Raw genomic sequence first — 21,906 nt, forward strand, 5'->3', positions numbered from 1 at the left:
CTCAGGGACCGATCCATGCACGTGTTTAGCAAATATTGACCGACTGACAGCAGCGGTGATGCAGTGATAGACAACTGTGGAGCGATTTCATTCGAATTGAGACTCGACATCATGGTATAGTGACGAGTGCTGTCAGTCGGAGATCACATCTGTTTAAATGTATTTTGATGGAGACATCTACGTATAAGCACACATACATATATAGATATAGGCATACAAAGACAATAATGAAGTTCCCCCTAATGGCCTTAACAGACTGTTGGGGCAAGTGATGATAACGAGCACCTATGAAGGCAAGCACGGTAAGCGAGGGGGTGGGTGGGCAGGACTACGCCCGACCACCTTTGTCTCTCCAGTGCGGATGTCACACATCGCACAAGGTCCTCATTTGAGGCTGAGTCGACCTAGAGGAGGTCCAGAACCGGTTAACATAATCGTCATTGGTGTTGATAGTGAGCGGGAATTAAACTCGGGTCGCCGGGTTCGTAGTGCAGCGCGGTCATCACTCAATACCGCTCCCCATACATACCCATACAGGAACAATATACATGTAGGCGTATATACATACACGGGTGGAGTGGTGGCACAATGGTTATCGCACGGTGCTATGAACCCGGCTGCTGAAATTGTTTCCTAGACACGGCTAACATCAGTTGCGAGCAAGGGTTGGCAGTAACGACACCGTATGAGATTTCTCTTCGAGTATTTCTTCCTCGAACAAAACAATAATATTGTACCGTAGTTTCATACCGAAACTTTACATTTATTTTCGTACCCCTACCTTTGAAAAAATGTCGTGTCGTACCAGCATACCGTGTCAACCCATACGGATTATCTCGTATTCTTGTACAGGAAAAATGAGTTGTCAGATCCATACGGTGTACATCCATATCAATAGGGCACATTTTTTATATTTGTTTGTGTTTCTCCCTTTGATGGAACTTTGTAGGATACATTTATTAGGGCACGGGGTGACCAATAAGGTCTGAATTGGTCTGTAGTAAGGTAGGCACTGATAAGGGTTTGACAGGTATGGACCAGTACGGTAACATTTCAGTAAAATTGCGTGCCATAATTTCGTTCCCTTATATCGTACCAAAGAAAAATAAAAGCTCAGTAAATAAGGGATAGATGACAAGCACGCCTATAGGATATAGTTTTGCTTAATTTGTTACTTTGTAGAAAGCTCATTACTCTTAAAAATATACTCTGTAAACCTGTTTGATCTCTTTTTTACTCGAATTGACAAAGAACATTTGAATCCAAAATTGGATTTTAATTTCGAAATATTGATTAAAAACCCGTTTAAAATCTGTTATCAATGGCAAGTGCCATTTTGAGAAATGAATCTTGCCTGCCGTTTTAGTTTTTTTGAAACCTGATGTGTTAAATGTTGGAGCCGCCCTTTAAGGACAAGAAAGTAGAATGATTATCAGAAAATAAGAAGCTTAGCTTCTAATTTATCACCTGCGTTGGTATGAAAAGAGGAAAATGGTTGGAAAAAACTCTGTACTTTCGTACGGTACGTGGTCACAAAAAATATCGTACAGCAATTTTGTACCGTACTTAAGAACCAAAAAATCACGTACCTTGATTTCCTACCGTACCGCAATGTCAATCTTAGTGATATGCACACCGATCCGGCTGGCCAGATTCGTAGTGCAGTGCGCTAACCACTGAGCCACCGCGCCTGCCAAATGCACACAAATGACAAATATATTTTAGGGAAAGTGCTGTTAGCGAGCACATCTGGATGCCGGCAAAGCACATCAGGGGGTGCGTGGACAGCAATACTCCCGGCCACCTTTGTCTTCCCAGTGGAAATGTTTACACACGCCACCAGGTGCTCACTTGAGCCTGAATCGACTTATGTATACACACACACGAATACATATACTGTTGACACACACGTATGAGTGTTGTTAGCGATCACCTATTAATAATGGCCCTGCACTCGAGTGGGGCGGTGTGGCGAGCACAGCGCCCAGCATCCTTAATCTCTCCAGCGCTGACATTTAGACACCTGGCCAGTGTGATGAGCGGTGGCGGATCGGTTAACGCACTGCACTACGATCCTAGCCACTTGAGTTCGATCCTGGCCACGGCTAGCATCGGTGGCGAGCGGTGTCTGCACGCGGTCCTGAGCTTCCGCTGAGGAATATACTCGGAGTACCTGGCGCGGTGGGTTCACATCAGCAACTGGGGAGACAAAGGTGGCCAGGAGTATTATTGAACGCATCACCGTCTCGAGCGTCGTGCTGGCCTTAATAGGTGCTCAATATCTGCTATGACTACCCGGGGCTCACATGTAATTCTTTAAAAATCCACGACTCAGACTTAAAGCTCCGCAAAGATGGATTCAATAAACCACTGGGGTCATACGCATCTTCTGGCCACCTCGCAGCCAGATATTTACCGCAAACAAAAATATTTCGCGCGATTCGTAAATACCTTTTTCTACATTTGTGAATATCTATAAAGACATCCGCAGATAATGTTGCTACTCCTATTCTCAGCAACGACCCCTCATGACGTTCCATCACGAGTCACCAATCATACAGGTGACTCGCATTGAAGCGGCAGCACTCGTACCTTCTAACAGTTCGCCAGCATTGGTTCAAGCAAAGCCTGAAACGTCGAAACCGGTCCAGAGTTGTGCTTGCATTAAACCAATTGTGTCGAGATAAAACTAAACTAAATAAACTATTTTTATTTTACCAGGTAAAGGTCCACTGAGCTCTAGAGCTCTTTTTCAGAAGCGACCTAGACACAAATTATAGCTCACCGACGTGGATTATCACATGGAAATGTTTAGCAGCTAAATACTCAAAGCGCATGTTTCCAAAATGTGGAGAGAAAAACCGGAGGAGCCGGAGAAAAATCCACGTGACCCCAGGGAGAACATGAAAACTACTAATTTACAGCCGGCGTCAGGGTCGGAATCGAACCAACAACCTCCTACCATACCCGGCGAATGAGTTAACATCTCGCCACCGCAGCGACTCCCAGAAGAAGGTCGTGCGACTAAATGGGACGCTAAAAAAATAAACTTTTTTATGTGGAGAGACAAATATGGGGAGTAGGCGATTCGTGCGCTCTTGTTGTGTTGGCAAATACCGGGTTGGGGCACCCGTTGTGCGTGCGAGTGGTTTTACCGCTCCTCCCACGCTCATCCGTCCGCCCTTCTCTCCCTGCTGCTGATCCCCTCCGCTCCCTGCCCCTCGCTTTTTCACCGCTCGTCCGGGTTTATATCGAACCCCCCCCCCCTCCCGCGTGCCCCATTGCCGGCTACCCCCCTCCACCCTACCCCCGACAGCCCCTCGACCCTGTGGGATGAAACCAATTAAAATTAATGGCTCTCAACTCCGCCGTGCTCGGCCGTGCAGGGGTTAGGGGCGTTTGGGACATTTGAAGACGACGGCAACAAATCGTGTTGAGCTGCACACTGAGCTGCGGTGGGAAATGGTGGGAGAGGGAGGGAAGTGGCGGGGGAGGTGGTGGGAGAAGGGAGGGAGAGAGGTAGGGAGGCGGGGAGTAGAGTGTTGGGTTATTTTTGCGTTGTGACGCGTAAGCATTTTGCTGAACAAACACCAACTCCGAGTCGAATGTGCACCACGACAGATCGCAATTAGTCGTCGATATCTATCGAACAGAGGTTTAGAGCGCAGCCCTATAATTGCCTGCTCACGCCACTCTGGATGGTATGATTGGCCTCCTCTTCCATGCTTGGAAGAGGGTGGGAGTTACCCACAGTCTACCCCACCTGCCTGTCGACTAACTGTGGTGCACCCATTCACACTACTGGGTAGCGGGGTGGGTAGCGGGGGTGGTAATCACGTGTGCCTTACAGCAATGAGCATTTGGGTTCGATCCCCGACTCGGACGTGAAGGTTGCATTCGCTCACTGGACATAGCATTTGTCCAGTACGTTTGTCTGAAACGTGTGTGGTGTTGTGAGACTGTAAATTGCACCGGTGCGTATGCATATCGTGAATTCTACAAGTGGCATGGCCGAGGCCCATGTCTTAATTCTAGAAAACGTAATTATTATTATTGTTTCAAGTAAGGTTTGTTTAAAATAGAAATTAATATGCATATGGAATAAAATGTTCGGGGTCAATTAATTGGGGCCCACAAGACATCTGGACCACCATGTACTGTGTTCATGTGCCGTGTTCATGAGTTGGTGGAAGTCGCATCCGGATAATCTGGTTTCATTGGCGGAACAGATGAACAAGCAGTAAAAGGCGGACCAATGCAGAGGTCAAGGGCAAGTAGCAGGAGTAAAAGCGGGCACAAGCAAGCAGAAGCAAACAGGAGCAAGACGCACGCAGGAGGAGCAGAACCACGTAGGATAAAGGATAACAAATTCATTCCTGGAGTGTGGAGACACCACACGAAGGGTCACGAGTGCTCGATCCACTGCTGTAGACCCGGGGTGCGAATTCGCCGCATTGAGGCCCCTGTGTGGAGGAGAGTGGAGCTTGCGCTGTTGATCCACAGCCGGGCGCGGGTGTTGGGAGGGAGTGAGGTCCTCACACCTGGGTGAGACTCACGGCCAGAAAACTCAGCAGACTTCCAGCATGGACTGCAGTCGAGTGACCCACGAGGTGCGTGCCCAACCTAGGGGTTGCGCACTAGAGAGGGAGAGAGAGAGGGGAGTGGCATTCGTCTCCTTGACTAACCAAGTGCGGCGTGGAGGTGCATTGAGTGCTATGTGGAATTACATCCAACGCAAGCGATGTGGGTGCCAATCGCAAGCTCGTGATGGGGAGACGACACGGTTGGTGTGAGCGGATATTGCATTGTGGGCTTGGGTTGATCACCATCGGACTTGAGTTGTCACCACGCAGAACCCTCCAAACTGCTTCCGTGAACCTAAACAAAACATCGGCACTGGAGGCTTCACCGTGAGCTCCGTTGCGTCTGCGTGCCGAGCGCTCTGACATCGCCCGTGTTGGGTGCTTTAAAGCAGAGGCGCCTGTGTGGAGACTTGGAGTTTGTATGACCTCGCCCTGCCTCTGTATGAGTTTCCACCGTAGCGCGAGATGCCAAATACCTCGCCTGGTATACAGGAGGTCGTGGGTTCGATCCCGACTCTGACGCCTGTATGGTTGGAGTGTGCATGTTCTTCAGTGTTAAAATACATGGTATAACCCCATGTGTCCTGACTTTTGTACATAAGTATGAATACTGTTTCGAAGTCATTTAATTTGCAAGTGAGAAAATCGTTTGTATCGTGCGTAACATTCCTAACACGCGTGGCAGAGGTTGCAATCGGGTACCCGATACCCGTACCCTATCCGATACTCGGCTACCCGTACCCGGCCGGGTACGGGTACCCGTTTGCGACCCTGGTGCGGCCGGGTACGGGTACGGGTAGGCCGTGAGTCACTGGTGAGTCACCGTTTGTCACTCATTTCCCAACGTCTTGTCTCTTCTCACAATTCAAGTCCTAGAATCAACCCACCCGCGCCTGCAACATGGCTTCATCCCAGAGTTCGCAATCGGGTACCCGTACCCTACCCGATACCCGGCCGGGAACGGGTAGCCGGGTATCGGGTAGGGTACGGTTACCCGTTTGCAACCCTGGTGTGGCCGGGTACGGGTAAGGGTAAGGAATCAAAACCCGTTTGCGATCTCTGACGGGCGGGCATTATTCTACCACTAGGGGGCAGTGTTGTTTTCAATTTTTACCCAATGAAGTAAAAACGACATTGATATATCAACGTACAAACTGCATTGCCACGTGGTCTGTAGAGTTATCAACGTGTAGACTACACTTCCACGTGTTCTGCAGGGCAGCACATCCATTCCCTTGCCCCCCACCTTCCACCCCATCCCCCGCCTCACTCAAACAATCCACCGTCAGTGCGAAAATCTTTACTGTATAGCCTTACTCAGAGCCGGGGCCAATGCCCCGGGCCCCGCGCTTTGTGGGGGGGGGGGGGGGGGGGGGCGTTTCACCCCGCTATGGACGGCCCTGGCCTCACCTTCGTGGTTTTCTCTGCAACTCGGTGGAGCTTCACGAATCGCGGCCCTCAGGGGACCATCGCGGGTTAATGAGGAGCGCTTGTTTTAAAACAGCCTCGGGCCAATTAGCGATCCCGTGAGAAAGTTAGGGGAGATTTTTTTTTTCCTTTTAAGGGTCACGTGGGATACGTGGAATTATTACTCGTGACCGCACGGAATTCTGCTGCTGCTAATGATGATCTTTATAACGCTGATGATGATGTTGCTGATTGTGATTATTCTTCTGCTGATGCATAAGTTGCTCATAATGATGATTATTATTTTAGGCTGCTGATTCTGCTATTGCTACCGTATGAGGGCGTTCTGTTGATGATAATCGTACCATCAATATAAATCTGATTAAAGCCTACATTTCTAGAATAGAGATCTGTCAAGATACAATGAACTCAGTCTGGACGTGGACTATCGACTACATCTACTCGTGCACTCGGAGAGAGACAGAGAGAGTGTCGCGGAGTGAGTAACAGACACACTGGTTCGGTAGCCATGTCATTTGTTCTCGTCGTCAGCAGCTTCATCAGCGGCGTGTGGGTAGGGACCTGGGTCCACGTGAGTCCACGTGAGTCCACCGTCGAGTCCAGTCAAGGGGGCACTCTGTGACAATGTGCGATGCGAAAGAAGTTCAACAAACAGCACGGTGGAGGGCACTTATGATGCCGCTGTGAGTGGAGTGTTCTGCAGGATTGCCAGGAGGACCTGTCCCCCCCCCCCCCCCCCCAGAGGTGATCTCTTACCGAGGTGGATGCTTTCCGGGGAAATGTGTCAATCTTTCGGTAAAGTCACGTAGGTATCAAATTTAATAAATCACGACGTTTCGGGCGCAACACAAGCGTCCATCATCAGGTGGGAAAGCATGGTCTGCCTCAGCAGCAGACCATGCTTTCCCACCTGATGATGGACGCTTGTGTTGCGCCCGAAACGTCGTGATTTATTTTATTTTCTACCTACGTGACTTTACCGAAAAAAACCAAAGAGTATGGATTCCTGCAGCCGGGACATTATCCCCTTTTCTGGTCTCGTGAGATACAACATTATTTTTGAATTCATCTTATTTTACATTCATGGAGCGCCTTAGTTCAAGGCGCCCTATAATATGGTTTAAAAAGCGGTTACAGGAATAGAGTGATTTCGATGGCGAGAGCAGTGCAAGTGTCGATGAATGAGTGTCCGTCGCAAGAGGGCACGCAGGGGTCACGAAAAGGCAGGGGTGGGACGGGAAGGAGTGGAGGGGCGAGGGGAGGGAAGAGGAAGAGGTTAGGAAATGGAGAAGAGGTGAGACTTTGAGAGAGCAACGAAAGATGATAACGGAGGGGGACTGCTTAATGTACAGAGGTAGTGTTGAGTCTATGGGCAGTGTTGAATCTATGGGCAGTGTTGAGTCTATGGGCAGTGTTGAGTCTATGGGCAGTGTTGAATCTATGGGCAGTGTTGAGTCTATGGGCAGTGTTGAATCTATGGACAGTGTTGAGTCTATGGGCAGTGTTGAGTCTATGGGCAGTGTTGAATCTATGGGCAGTGTTGAATCTATGGACAGTGTTGAGTCTATGGGCAGTGTTGAGTCTATGGGCAGTGTTGAATCTATGGGCAGTGTTGAATCTACGGGCAGTGTTGAGTCTATGGGCAGTGTTGAGTCTATGGGCAGTGTTGAATCTATGGACAGTGTTGAGTCTATGGGCAGTGTTGAGTCTATGGGCAGTGTTGAATCTATGGGCAGTGTTGAGTCTATGGGCAGTGTTGAGTCTATGGGCAGTGTTGAATCTATGGGCAGTGTTGAATCTATGGACAGTGTTGAGTCTATGGGCAGTGTTGAGTCTATGAGCAGTGTTGAATCTATGGGCAGTGTTGAATCTATGGACAGTGTTGAGTCTATGGGCAGTGTTGAGTCTATGGGCAGTGTTGAGTCTATGGGCAGTGTTGAATCTATGGACAGTGTTGAGTCTATGGGCAGTGTTGAGTCTATGGGCAGTGTTGAATCTATGGGCAGTGTTGAGTCTATGGGCAGTGTTGAGTCTATGGGCAGTGTTGAATCTATGGGCAGTGTTGAATCTATGGACAGTGTTGAGTCTATGGGCAGTGTTGAGTCTATGAGCAGTGTTGAATCTATGGGCAGTGTTGAATCTATGGACAGTGTTGAGTCTATGGGCAGTGTTGAATCTATGGGCAGTATTGAATCTATGGACAGTGTTGAGTCTATGGGCAGTGTTGAGTCTATGGGCAGTGTTGAATCTATGGGCAGTGTTGAATCGATGGACAGTGTTGAGTCTATGGGCAGTGTTGAGTCTATGGGCGGTGTTGAATCTATGGGCAGTGTTGAGTCTATGGGCAGTGTTGAGTCTATGGGCGGTGTTGAATCTATGGGCAGTGTTGAATCTATGGACAGTGTTGAGTCTATGGGCAGTGTTGAGTCTATGGGCAGTGTTGAATCTATGGGCAGTGTTGAGTCTATGGGCAGTGTTGAGTCTATGGGCAGTGTTGAATCTATGGGCAGTGTTGAATCTATGGGCAGTGTTGAGTCTATGGGCAGTGTTGAGTCTATGGGCAGTGTTGAGTTTATGGGCAGTGTTGAGTCTATGGGCAGTGTTGAGTTTATGGGCAGTGTTGATTTTATAGACAGTGTTAAGTCTTAGTTAATTTTAGGGGTGCGAGGAGGAAGAAGAACCAAAAACGAGATTGGGCACAGGGAGGAGACACGGAGAGAGACAATATTGAGAATGAAGAGGAGCAGAGGGGACATGGAAGGAGATGAGCAAGGCGACATGGGGTGCTGCAAGGCCATGGGGAGATTATTCAAGACGAGTGTAACGTTTTGAAAAGACACGACTACAAGGACCGCGTTTGCCACTCGCTTTATAACAAACCACTCAAGACAACGCATTCACGTGTAGTTCTCCCTGCTTGTGGCACTGCTTCTTCTCCCGATATGTGTGCGTATATATACATAGACATCAATATAATTATACATCACAGTGTTTTGAACCACAAAGGTGAGTCGTACGGCGTGTTTGTTTGGGCGCGGTGTCCCGACGTTTCGCTGCACGTGCCCGGGTGCTTCTGCAGAAACTGAAAGAAACGTCGGACCTTGTGAGAAGCAAGCCTCGCGCAAAACGACTTTCGAAAGCGCATCGGAGAGAGGAAGCTACACAGAGCAGCAGCAGGAGCAGCACAACATCGGCAACCATCGCAGAGCCGAGGTTACTCCCCAGGTGTTGGCGCGCAGTTATCCGCTACGCCAGTCTTCTTCATTGCAAGGCCCGAGGGCCACAAGCGGTCCCTGGTGGCCTTTGGCGCGGCCTCTGACAATTCACAAAAGTGAAAACACCCCCATCATCATCATCGTGCTGCTGTAAAACCCAGCAATTGCTTCAAATGTGTGGCGGCCCTGACACTGATGAAGCCTTATCGGCGATAGTTCTTAAAATGGTTAAAAAAAGCCCTGCGACACGCGAGGTTACTGGCAACGGTGTCGCATGCAGACTCAGCCACGAGTCTCAGGGCGAGAGCCCAGAGAGTCTGGAGATGCCTCACGAAGTGCTGAGCAACGCATCTCGAGAGATGTCGCGCTCAACTTGGCGGGCGAGTGAGCTGAATAAGCGAAACAATTGTTATTTTATTTTACCAGGTAAGGCCCACTGAGCTATGTAGCATCGTCACATCACGCTTGTGCGCGTGGGCATTTTGTTTGGTTTGGGCGTGTCTGGTGGTGGAAGGTTTTGGCGACGCACATTTTTTTGTGTGCCAACTCCGTTCGTCGTATTCGTAATCCTAAAAGTAAAGTAATTAATTGTGAATATATGCATGTGTTATAAACTCTGTGGAACAAACAACTCCTAATCTCATCTTCTTGGTTCTTTCGGTAAAGTCACGTAGAAGGGATATAATAAAATAATAACAATAAAACATTAAAAAAATACAATTATCACGAGGTTTCGTCCACAACGCAAGCAGCCGTCCTCAGGTGAAGAACAGGTCTGTCGGAAAGACAGCGTCTGAAAACGTCGTGAGAATTGTATTTTATTATGTTTTATTTTTATTATTTTATTATTTCCTTTCTACGTGACTTTACCGAAAGAACCAAGAAGATGAATCCCTGCAGTCACGAAAGCTTTAAATCGAAACTCCTAAACTGTTGAACACGTAGGCTTTCGCTACCAATATCATCCGTAATCAATGGCGGAGCCAGGATTTTCAGGTAGGGGGGGCAACCCCTCCAGCAATGAAAAATGATAGAGGAGTTGTTAGTAAGTAAGGACTTGTCCCTTGCTTTTTATTCGACGCGCAGCCATCGATCGAGGGTCGAATTCGATCCGTGTGTGATCGGCAGCGCGCTCGCTCAAGGTGTTTGCCTTCAGGGAAGTCGTGTACTGTATACGCAAATGCGCACAATTGTTAGTCACTTATAACTGCTTTGCCGTTACTTCTTGTCAATTATGGACTCAGACTATTGTCCTATCATCTCATAGAGTCCCTGGTACGTAATAATATGCTACACAGTGGCAGTGGGGGTCGCAAAATGCAGATTTATTACTAATAAACCCCAATGATCCGATCGAAATTAGGGATTTCGATCGGATCATTAGGGGGCGGGGCACGTGCCACCCCACCCCCCCACTTGCTCCGCCAGTATCAATACTACAGCTTTTTTTTGGGTTAGATCGCATAAATATATAAACTCCTAAACTATTGTTGTATTGTACTCCTTTGTTATTGTTTTATTGTTCTCCTAAACCATTAATGTGTTGTACTCCTATGTTATTGTTCTGATGTATCTTCTTGTTTCTTTCGGTAAAGTCACGTAGAAGGGAAGTAATAAAATAATAAAAATAAAACATAATAAAACAATTCTCACGACGTTTCGGCTACAACGCAAGCAGCCGTCCTCAGGTGAAGAATGAGACACTACCAAACTAGGAGCTTATATATAAGCTGCATTGGGGGTTGAAGAGCGCCTTAACAAAAAGAATGTGCATGTGAAGAGGGATTTAGCATATTCATGGAAAATGCGTAGGCGTTGGGCGGGGGGGTGTCAAAGTCATATTATGCCCATGCATTATGCAGGATCAGCAGCAACCAAGGGGGGTGCAGGGATTAGCAGTAACAAAGGAAAGGAATGTTAATGATATGTAGCTGCAGTTACTCAACAACACGTAGAAAGCTAAAGTATAAACTACATAAAAAACTAAAGTATAAACTGCATCGCACCATCAGTATACTTACTATACTCTATAATAAGCTGAGTTACTAACAGCAAGTAATACATTACAATTTTACCTCGTAAAAATTCTATAATATGCTTCCATCTAAACCTTATTCTCTTACATCACACGAGCATATACCGTACTATATACTGCCATAGATAAACCCAACATTAAATTATATACTGTATTGCTGTAAACCAACCTATATCTTATACATTTAATATCACACTATGTATTATTCTACACACCCTAATGTGTATCGAAATGGTTTATTACGTCCTTCCAATGATTGCTGAGCCAGAATCCATCTTCTCGGTAGATGGATTCTGGCTCAGCAATCATTGGAAGGACGTAATAAACCATTTCGATACACATTAGGGTGTGTAGAATAATACATAGTGTGATATTAAATGTATAAGATATAGGTTGGTTTACAGCAATACAGTATATAATTTAATGTTGGGTTTATCTATGGCAGTATATAGTACGGTATATGCTCGTGTGATGTAAGAGAATAAGGTTTAGATGGAAGCATATTATAGAATTTTTACGAGGTAAAATTGTAATGTATTACTTGCTGTTAGTAACTCAGCTTATTATAGAGTATAGTAAGTATACTGATGGTGCGATGCAGTTTATACTTTAGTTTTTTATGTAGTTTATACTTTAGCTTTCTACGTGTTGTTGAGTAACTGCAGCTACATATCATTAACATTCCTTTCCTTTGTTACTGCTAATCCCTGCACCCCCCTTGGTTGCTGCTGATCCTGCATAATGCATGGGCATAATATGACTTTGACACCCCCCCGCCCAACGCCTACGCATTTTCCATGAATATGCTAAATCCCTCTTCACATGCACATTCTTTTTGTTAAGGCGCTCTTCAACCCCCAATGCAGCTTATATATAAGCTCCTAGTTTGGTAGTGTCTCATTCTTCACCTGAGGACGGCTGCTTGCGTTGTAGCCGAAACGTCGTGAGAATTGTTTTATTATGTTTTATTTTTATTATTTTATTACTTCCCTTCTACGTGACTTTACCGAAAGAAACAAGAAGATGAATCCCTGCAGTCACGAAAGCTTTAAATCGAAATGTTCTGATGTACTTCGATGTTATTGTTTTATTGTTCTCCTATACCACTGATGTGTTGTACTCCTATGTTATTGTTCTGATGTACTCCGATGTTATTGTTTTATTGTTCTCCTATACCACTAATGTGTTGTACTCCTATGTTATTGTTCTGATGTACTCCGATGTTATTGTTTTATTGTTCTCCTATACCACTGATGTATTGTACTTACCGTAGTGGAGAGACCAAAGCGGCTGTCAAATGCATGCAGAGGCTCGCAATGCACTCGTTGGATAATGTAACGAATGCACACTTTGTATTTATGAGGTGTGGTACGTAACGTACTGACGCGACTTCTACGGCCACTAGAGGCCGCTAGATTCAACATAATGTTTTTTGTTGTTGATATAATAATCGATTCTTGAATCGAATCGCAGCCGAGGATCTCTGTCGGTGTACAATCATGAATACACCTCGCATCTACGTCCCTACAGCGACGCCAACAACGGAATGCGTTTGGCTTTTGATTCGGAGCTAAGAACTTTTGAATCTAGATTGAAAATGTACAGTATTTCCTTAGAACGATGTTTTGTGTTCCCCCGCACCTCCGATTAGCACGGTTGGCTACGTAAGGTGCGAAAGAAGTTTAACATACATGTACATTCTACGTCGCTCGCAACGAGGGCTTCATTTCAAACAGAGCTATCCGGGGCTGAGCTCCGAAAAATATTATCCCGCTCCCCTCCCTCTTTCAGGCTGGGGTGGGGGGGGTGCAGACGAGGAGAGGGTTCAGATCCATTAAAGTGTTCACAAGAAGACCCAACATGTGCAACAATAACGCGGTGTGTGTGACCTTGAAACAATACAAATATAATTTACGACGTTTCGGGCAATCACCCTTTTTCTACAGTACAACGCTCCCTGAATAAGCACAGTTTACTGGCATTTCACTTTTATATACTGTACTTTTCACGTGTGCGAGATGTTATTGTTGTTGTCTGTGCGTGTGCACCACTGCCAACGCAGCATCGTCACCATCACTACCACCAGGTGATTCAAGTGTGGAATCAATGGACTGCGTAGATATGTATTTGTCTCCGTGCTGCTTAGCTCTCCGATGCGATGTCCGACGCTTCGGTACACAGACTGGGAGCTCGACCAGGAACACTTGCCAATCCACTGTTGTTGGATGGCTTGCTTCTCGACCCCGCGATGGGTTGCGGAGGTTATTTGACCATACTTCATGACGCTGGTCAGTGGGGAGACGTGGATGTGCAAAAGTATTCGGTAAAATAATGGATATATCTCCACCGCTGTCAGCTTCCCTCCAGGTAGCTCCGCAGCCTGTAACAGCTGTTATGCAGAGTCAACCCCCCACTTCTTCAAGATCTTGAATCTGCCGGCACACAGAGCGAAATGTCGAACACCGTGCACGAATTCCGTACGGTACAACTCTAAAGCACGTCGCAGAGCTCGGTGCCGTGAGCTCCTTTAAGAAACTGGGTTAGTGTGAAGAAGCTGACAGCACGCAGAGTGAAACGTTGAACTTCATTCCAGAAAAATAATATTAAAAAAACATAATAGGAAATCAGCACAGCTCCATCTCTCCAACGTCCTCATTGCATCTCCTTGTTCCTGTCCGCCGGAGACAAAAACACATTGAGGCTCAGAATTTCCTTGAACGCGTGCCGGAACTGCTTGTTGAAGGTGGCGTACAGGATGGGATTGATGGCCGAGTTCATGTAGCCGATCCACACGGTCACTTTGTAGGCCAGGAGGACGCTCTCGTCCATCGTGAATATCACGGCGATGATGTAGAACGGCAGCCAAGAGATGATGAAGGCGGCGATGATAGCGCCCAGCGTCTTAGTCGCGTTGTGCTCCCGTTTCATGCTGGCCCAGCGACTCGCCGCGGCCCTGCCGGCCTCCTCCCCGCCGCCGAGGCCCGACGAGGCGCGGTCCATCGCAGCGATCTTGCGCGCCTGGCCGCGCGCCACTCGATAGATGCGGCCGTACATGAGCACGATGAGTAGCACGGACGTGAAGTAGGGCCACATGCCGATGGCGAAGAGGATGCCCACGCTGATGAGGAAGCGGCAGTCGTCGGGGCAGCCCACCGTCTCGATCCGTCCCTTGGACAGCGTGGGGCTCATGCTGAGCAGGATCGGCGTGGACAGCAGGGCCGAGGCGATCCAGCAGAAGAGGAGCATGAACGTCAGGGTGCGTCGCGTCACCCGCTGCTGGTAGCGCAGGGGGTCGCAGATGGCCACGTAGCGGTCGTAGGCGATGCAGCTCAGGTGCAGCACCGACGCGGTCGTGAACCAGTAGTCCCAGAAGAACTGCACGTTGCAGAGCCACCGCGCATAGAACCAGCATTTGTAGACCGACTTGACCATGGCGAGGGGCATGATTACCACCCCGACGAGGAAGTCGGAAAAGGCCAGCGACAGGGCGAGCGCGTTGGCTCGCGTCTGCAGCTGCCGGAAGAAGGCGACGGCGCTGATGATGAGCAGGTTGCTGAGGATGGTGATGGCGATGAAGAAGCTCATGATGCCCACGATCAGGGCGCTCTCGCTCTTAGAGAAGTTCATCTCGGTGCAGTTGAGTCCGTAGTAGGAGACCACGCACTCCGACAAGCCCTCGGCGCCGCTGTTGCTGCTGCTACTGCTGCTGGAGTTCTCGGCCATGGTGGAGTTTGTGTGTCGCCCGGGTTTTGTTGGACGCCTAGGCTCAGCCAGAGCACCGTCACCAAAATGTCCAGGTGCGGCGCAGAGACTCCCCGAAATGTCCGGACAAGTCTTTGCGAGTGCCGAGTTTATCGCCCTTCAACTAGGTGACGTAGCCGCCGGTCTGTGCTGATGACGGGGGCCTTTAAATGCACAGCGACAGAATGCACCGTCGGCAGCTGGGTCTCTCTTGCCAGCAGTCGTGTAGCTTGCATATAACTAGAGCACAAATGTCCAGTTAAGTTAAACAGATGTTAACATATGGTTCATTGGTACATCATCATATAGCGTAGTAAAGCATGATATATAGCTTTAGCAAATAACCGAGCACCGTGCATCGGCTGCCGAATGAATAAATACCGGGACCCGTCCACTCGTGAAGATCCGCGGCTTTCTAACCAAACAATCTATATGTATAAAATCGCGAATCTGTCTGTCTATCTGTCTGTGTGTGTGTGTCGCCGGACCATACGCACTTTCATTGGACGCCGGTTGCCCCTGGCAACGGCTAGCGACGCCTTCGCCGCTTTCATTGGACGCTGGTTGCCCCTGGCAATGGATAGCCACGCCTTCGCCGCTTTCATTGGACGGCGGTTGCCCCTGGCAACGGGTAGCCACACCTTCGCCGCTTTCATTGGACGGCGGTTGCCCCTGGCAACGGCTAGCGACGCCTTCGCCACTTTCATTGGACGGCGGTTGCCCCTGGCAACGAGTAGCGACGGGCCGCGGGGTGGACGCCATTTTTTATTCCCCTTAAAAATAGGCGCACGCATTAACACGCGACTCTGAGGTAAATTCATCAAAGTTTCACGTACTTTTCACTCCCCCACCACCACAATGTGTGCTATTAATATTACTTTTCAACCCAACGCGCCAACAATCTATTCTTTAAATGTTCACTGTACAAATAGTCATTAAGCTGGGTGAGCGTACTGCCAGTCTATAATGTAGACTGTAGCCTGCTTATTAAATTGGGTGAGTGTACTGCCAGTCTATAATGTAGACTGCAGCCTGCTTATTAAGCTCGGGCAGCGTACTGCCACTCTCTCATGTACACTGTGGCCTGCTTATGAAGCTGAGTGGGTGTACTGGCAGTCTGTAATGTAGCCTGTAGCCTGGTTATTATAATCGATCATTTAAATGTTCTTTGTACAAATAGTCATTAAGTTGGTTGAGCGTACTGGCCGTCTATAATGTAGACTGTAGCCTGCTTATTCAGCTGGGTGGGTGTACTGCCAGTCTATCATGTAGACTGTAGCCTGCTTATTCAGTAAAGTTAGTCAATTTGTAACACGTACGCTTTCGCAAACATTATTCATAAACAACGTTATTGGGTTTACATCCCCTTATTTATATATGTGTTGTAACCCTTATCCAGCACCCGACACGCCCAATCTGCAAAAAATTGTCACGTTCATAAAAGACTAAGACTTCACTACTTTAGCCCACCGGTGTGTTCAAGCGTACAACCACAACTATTACAATTTCTCATTAAAAAACAACTGTATAATTATGTTTAAACCCCACGCGCCAATAACGGATTCTTTCCATGTTCATTCTACAAATAGTCCTTAAGCTGGCTGAGCGTACTGCCAGTCTAGAATGTAGACTGTAGACTGCTTATTCAGCTGCGTGGGTGTACTGGCAGTCTATCATGTACACTGTAGCCTGCTTATTAAGTACAGTTTGTCAATTTGTAACACGTCGCCTTTCGCGAGCATTAATCATAAACAACGTTATTGGCTTTAGATCGCCTTATTTATTAATGTGTTGTAACCCTCCACCACCCAACACGCCCATTCAGTAAAAAAGTGTCACGTTCAGCGGTGAGGGAGGGAGAGCGGTGAGGGAGGGAGAGCGGTGAGGGAGGGAGAGCGGTGAGGGAGGGAGAGCGGTGAGGGAGGGAGAGCGGTGAGGGGGGGAGAGCGGTGAGGGGGGGAGAGCGGTGAGGGAGGGAGAGCGGTGAGGGAGGGAGAGCGCTGAGGGAGGGACAGCGGTGAGGGAGGGAGAGCGCTGAGGGAGGGACAGCGGTGAGGGAGGGACAGCGGTGAGGGAGGGAGAGCGGTGAGGGAGGGAGAGCGCTGAGGGGGGGAGAGCGGTGAGGGAGGGAGAGCGGTGAGGGAGGGAGAGCGGTGAGGGAGGGAGAGCGGTGAGGGAGGGACTCAGCCTCAAAACGAGTAACTGGTGTCGCGTATTAACATCGCCACTGGCGAGACAAAGGCGGCCAGGCGTGGTGGATACAAGTCCCGGGCGAAGCCGGGTAGTACAGCTAGTTTATATTTAAAAAAAGGTTCGGCTCAATTCATGACAAGCACGGCCTTCGTCCAGCAGTGGATTCTACTCTTCTCCTTCCAGATGATGACGATGATAATGACAGCAGCAGCAATGAGACCAGGAGCTAAACACCAACGTGGATATCCTGGCTGCTGCTCGCCAAAGGCGAGAGGGCTCCAGGAGGGACAGTGAGAAATCGTTCGCGTAGTTTTGCTGTTCCTCCTCCGTTGAAGGAACGCAGACTACAATGGGATATTGCACGGTCTATAGCAGTGGATGGATCGAGGACGGTGATGATGATGTTGATGAGGGTGATGATGTTGACTTGAATCTTTGAGCGCGGGTTCGTCTGATATCTCGGAGCTATCATCGGTTTACGTGGAATTATGTTTTGACTTTCATTCATTCCGGTAATACAGTCATTCAGTCACATTGTTGTCCATCGGCAGGCAAGCATTTCAATGATTGAAGTGTAGATTTCGCGTGCCCAGATTCGGATCTCGCACGCAAAACTCAACGCTCTAATAATATCGCTCAGGTAAGCCAATAGACCGATAAACTAACCCTATTTGTGGAGGTCATAGAGCCGCAGTGTTGCTTTGTCCACATGCTCTCGTATTGGATCTTGTGCCGTGAGCGTGCGATCCGCGCTTTGTCATGACGAGCTGCGGTGAAGAGAGAGGCATGGGCTCATTGGAACGCATGCAGAATGTGACATTTCACGTGCAATGTGTGTGCGCTAAAAATCACAATTTTTAAGTTTACCAGGTAAGGCCCGCTGAGATATATAACTCTTTTCAGAAGCGGCGTCGCCACAAATGATGGCTCAACGAAGTGGCTTATCGTCATGTGGGAATGTCTTATTCTTCATCCACGCGTTTGTCACACTTATGAAGGGTCCACTGTCCTTGCCAACCTTCTCCATGGTGCCCTGTCCTGCGCCATCTCTCTTTCCGCTCCTCGGGCCACCATGTTCGATCGCATCACATCGCCCCGCCACCTCTTCTTCTGCCTTCCTCTTGATCTCTTTCCTTCCACTTGCATCACTTGCACCTTCTGATCCACATCATGTTTCCTGTTGTCTCTCCACATGGCCGAACCACACCAGCATGTTCTCTCTCATCTTCTCTGTAATTTCTACCACATTGAGTCTTCCTCTCACTACTTCTTAATTTCTCACCCTGTCCTTCTTTGTTAAGCCCAACATCCACCACAACATCCTCATCTCTGTGACTGCAATAGCTTAGTCCTCTCTTTTTCGTGTGCCCCAGAACTCGGCCCCATACAACAGCACCGGCCTCACCACCGTCTTGTACACTTTTAACTTAAACCAAACTGGGACCCTATTATCACACACCACACCAGTCATCTCTCGTCATTTTAGCCATCCAGCCCTTGTTCTTCTTCTCATCTCTCCTTCTAGTGATCGATCAGAACACATCGTTGGACCCAGGTACTAAAACTCGTTCGTCTTCATTGACTGGTCACTTCCAATTTGCAATCCTCCTTTGCATTATTTCCACTGTAATTTGCCACAATATACTCAGTGTTTGTCCGACTGATCCTCAACACATTCCCTTCAGTATTTTGCACGTGGGAATGTATAGCATCGAAATACTCTAAACGCATGTTTCTAGATGTGGAAGAAAAAACCGGAGGACCCGGAGAAAAATCCACGTGACCACGGGGAGAACATCAATACTCCAAATTTACAAGCGACAGGGTCGAGATCAAACCCACGGACTCCTGCATACCAGGCGAGGTAGTTAACATCTCGCCACTGCGGCATCATATCATGGGCGAATGAATGAATCTTAATTGACAAATAGATGGATTTTATATCACGAGTTCCTAAGTTCCTTGGAGACAACCCTCAGACGACAACGTGCACCTCGTTGGATGGACTGGTAACGTGACGGCGAGGAAGTGTTCGAGTGGCTCACAGAACATGGGTTCGAATCCAGGTTTCAGGAAGTCGCCTGTGATTAAACCGGGTTCTCGAGTGTGGTGAGTCCGATGGTCTCAGCCCCGTCACGAGTGACTCACACAGACCCATAGACTCACATAGCCATTTATAGACTCGTATAGAAACCCATAGACTCACATATACATATATTGAGTTTGTGATTAAACCAGTTTCTCAAGCGCGGTGAGTGAATGTTATTTGCCCGGTCACACAAAAGACAGCCACTTCATTTGGCGAAATTACTGCCTTGAGAATGCAAATATCGCTTTGAGCGTCAGGCAATGGACGTTGCGCTCATGACTCTGAGCGAGATGGGAGGAGTGCTGCCCTCTCTGCTGTGTGGCCCAAGTGACCTGAAGGGATCTCAAGAGTTAGTTGCTCTGGAGATTCTTATACCCTTCGGGCCATTGTCTCAGAACACAGAGGGTTGGAATAGGATGCGTTTGGTTCCTTGACCGGAACGCCGACAGAACAAGAGTGACCACCCCAAACACGGACCTCGTGGGTTCTAACTCAGCTCAGCAAATGTCCGAGTTGAATGTCTAGACGGGGGGTAAAACACAGCCAAAGTGCCCCGATTAACTCAACGTGCCACGAAGATTGGCTCACACCGTCGTTACCGCGCCTCTGAGTTGCGGCCACTACGTCTGCAAATTTGCGCGCGTTACAAATTGTACTATTATTATTATTACCTATCTCGGTCGCCCTCGCCAGGATGAGTATAGTGAGAGCGGTGGCAGTTGGGCTGTTGTCTGTCAACAAAAAACCTGTGTCGTTCAACCCCCCACAACCCAACATAGTGAACAAGTAAGGTTTGTCACGTCAACAGAACATGCCAATTCGTTATGAGTACAGCACACCGGTGTGTTGGAGAGCAAACCAACAACATTTACAATGTGAACATTTCTGGTGGTGGCGGTTTGAACGACACATTTATATTTATATTCATGATTACGCGATCAAACCCACAGCACCTATATAATGGATGATATCGGTCGCGATAGCCGACGTGTTAAACTGTTGTCTGTGTGTCTGCGTGTGGGATTTTACCTGTCACCTCGGTAGCCCCTGCTCTCCCACGCACACTCCCCCACCTCTCTTTCTCCCCCACGTCTCCACCTTGTGCCGTGCTTATATACATCATTTTATCCCCCCCCGCCACGTTCCACTGCCGGCGTCCCCCGTAGGGTCAAGCCAATTAAAATTAATGGATCTCAAGATCTCACTCCGCTGCGCCTGTGCTGTGAACGTGAGGGATTTCATGAAGAGTGGAGTTATTTTTATTCGTGATGCGCAAGCAATTTTATCAAATAACTCGACACCCGGTACAATGAGATCGTTATGACAAACATTTCGGACCTGAAAAATCATGGGCAAATCACGCAACTGGGATGACGCATAGCAGCAGCAACATCACCCCCTCCCCCTCTCCCCGTCACTGCGAAAACTTCGGAACCCTCCAAAGCGTCTTGAGACTCGGTGAGTCGGTGAGTCTCAAGACTGATAATTTTTTGACAAATGCACCCGATCTTCGTCGGATTACACAAGCTGAGCAGGTTGGGGGCCTGGATAGCAGAGGTGGGACAAAGTCATTGTTATGCAAGTCCAAGTCGAGTCTGAAGTCATCAAATTCATGACTCGAGTCTGACTCGAGTCCAAGTCACATGACTCGAGTCCACATCTCAGAGGTGGGACAAAGTCATTGTTATGCAAGTCCAAGTCGAGTCTGAAGTCATCAAATTCATGACTCGAGTCTGACTCGAGTCCAAGTCACATGACTCGAGTCCACACCTCAGAGGTGGGACAAAGTCATTGTTATGCAAGTCCAAGTCGAGTCTCAAGTCATCAAATTCATGACTCGAGTCTGACTCGAGTCCAAGTCACATGACTCGAGTCCACACCTCAGAGGTGGGACAAAGTCATTGTTATGCAAGTCCAAGTCGAGTCTCAAGTCATCAAATTCATGACTCGAGTCTGACTCGAGTCCAAGTCACATGACTCGAGTCCACACCTCAGAGGTGGGACAAAGTCATTGTTATGCAAGTCCAAGTCGAGTCTGAAGTCATCAAATTCATGACTCGAGTCTGACTCGAGTCCAAGTCACATGACTCGAGTCCACACCTCAGAGGTGGGACAAAGTCATTGTTATGCAAGTCCAAGTCGAGTCTCAAGTCATCAAATTCATGACTCGAGTCTGACTCGAGTCCAAGTCACATGACTCGAGTCCACACCTCAGAGGTGGGACAAAGTCATTGTTATGCAAGTCCAAGTCGAGTCTCAAGTCATCAAATTCATGACTCGAGTCTGACTCGAGTCCAAGTCACATGACTCGAGTCCACACCTCAGAGGTGGGACAAAGTCATTGTTATGCAAGTCCAAGTCGAGTCTGAAGTCATCAAATTCATGACTCGAGTCTGACTCGAGTCCAAGTCACATGACTCGAGTCCACATCTCAGAGGTGGGACAAAGTCATTGTTATGCAAGTCCAAGTCGAGTCTGAAGTCATCAAATTCATGACTCGAGTCTGACTCGAGTCCAAGTCACATGACTCGAGTCCACACCTCTGCTGGATAGTACTGTACTTTGACAGGTGACCTCCGTCGCTTTGCCAGGTGTTGTAGGCGTGGGGTTATGGGATGGTGC

The 21,906-nt window shown here is 48.2% G+C and overlaps 1 protein-coding gene across 1 annotated transcript; it reads right to left on the reverse strand.

Annotated features, from left to right (window-relative positions):
- Positions 1 to 13,913: 13,913 nt before the first annotated feature.
- LOC133344151 (trace amine-associated receptor 1-like) lies at positions 13,914 to 14,984 on the reverse strand. The gene has a single exon (XM_061554154.1). The coding sequence runs from the start codon at positions 14,982 to 14,984 to the stop codon at positions 13,914 to 13,916; it is 1,071 nt and encodes a 356-aa protein (XP_061410138.1).
- Positions 14,985 to 21,906: the final 6,922 nt, after the last annotated feature.

The sequence above is a fragment of the Lethenteron reissneri genome, chromosome 2 (assembly GCF_015708825.2).
Source record: "Lethenteron reissneri isolate LAM-NWPU_2019-01 chromosome 2, ASM1570882v1, whole genome shotgun sequence".
NCBI classification, from domain to species: domain Eukaryota; kingdom Metazoa; phylum Chordata; class Hyperoartia; order Petromyzontiformes; family Petromyzontidae; genus Lethenteron; species Lethenteron reissneri.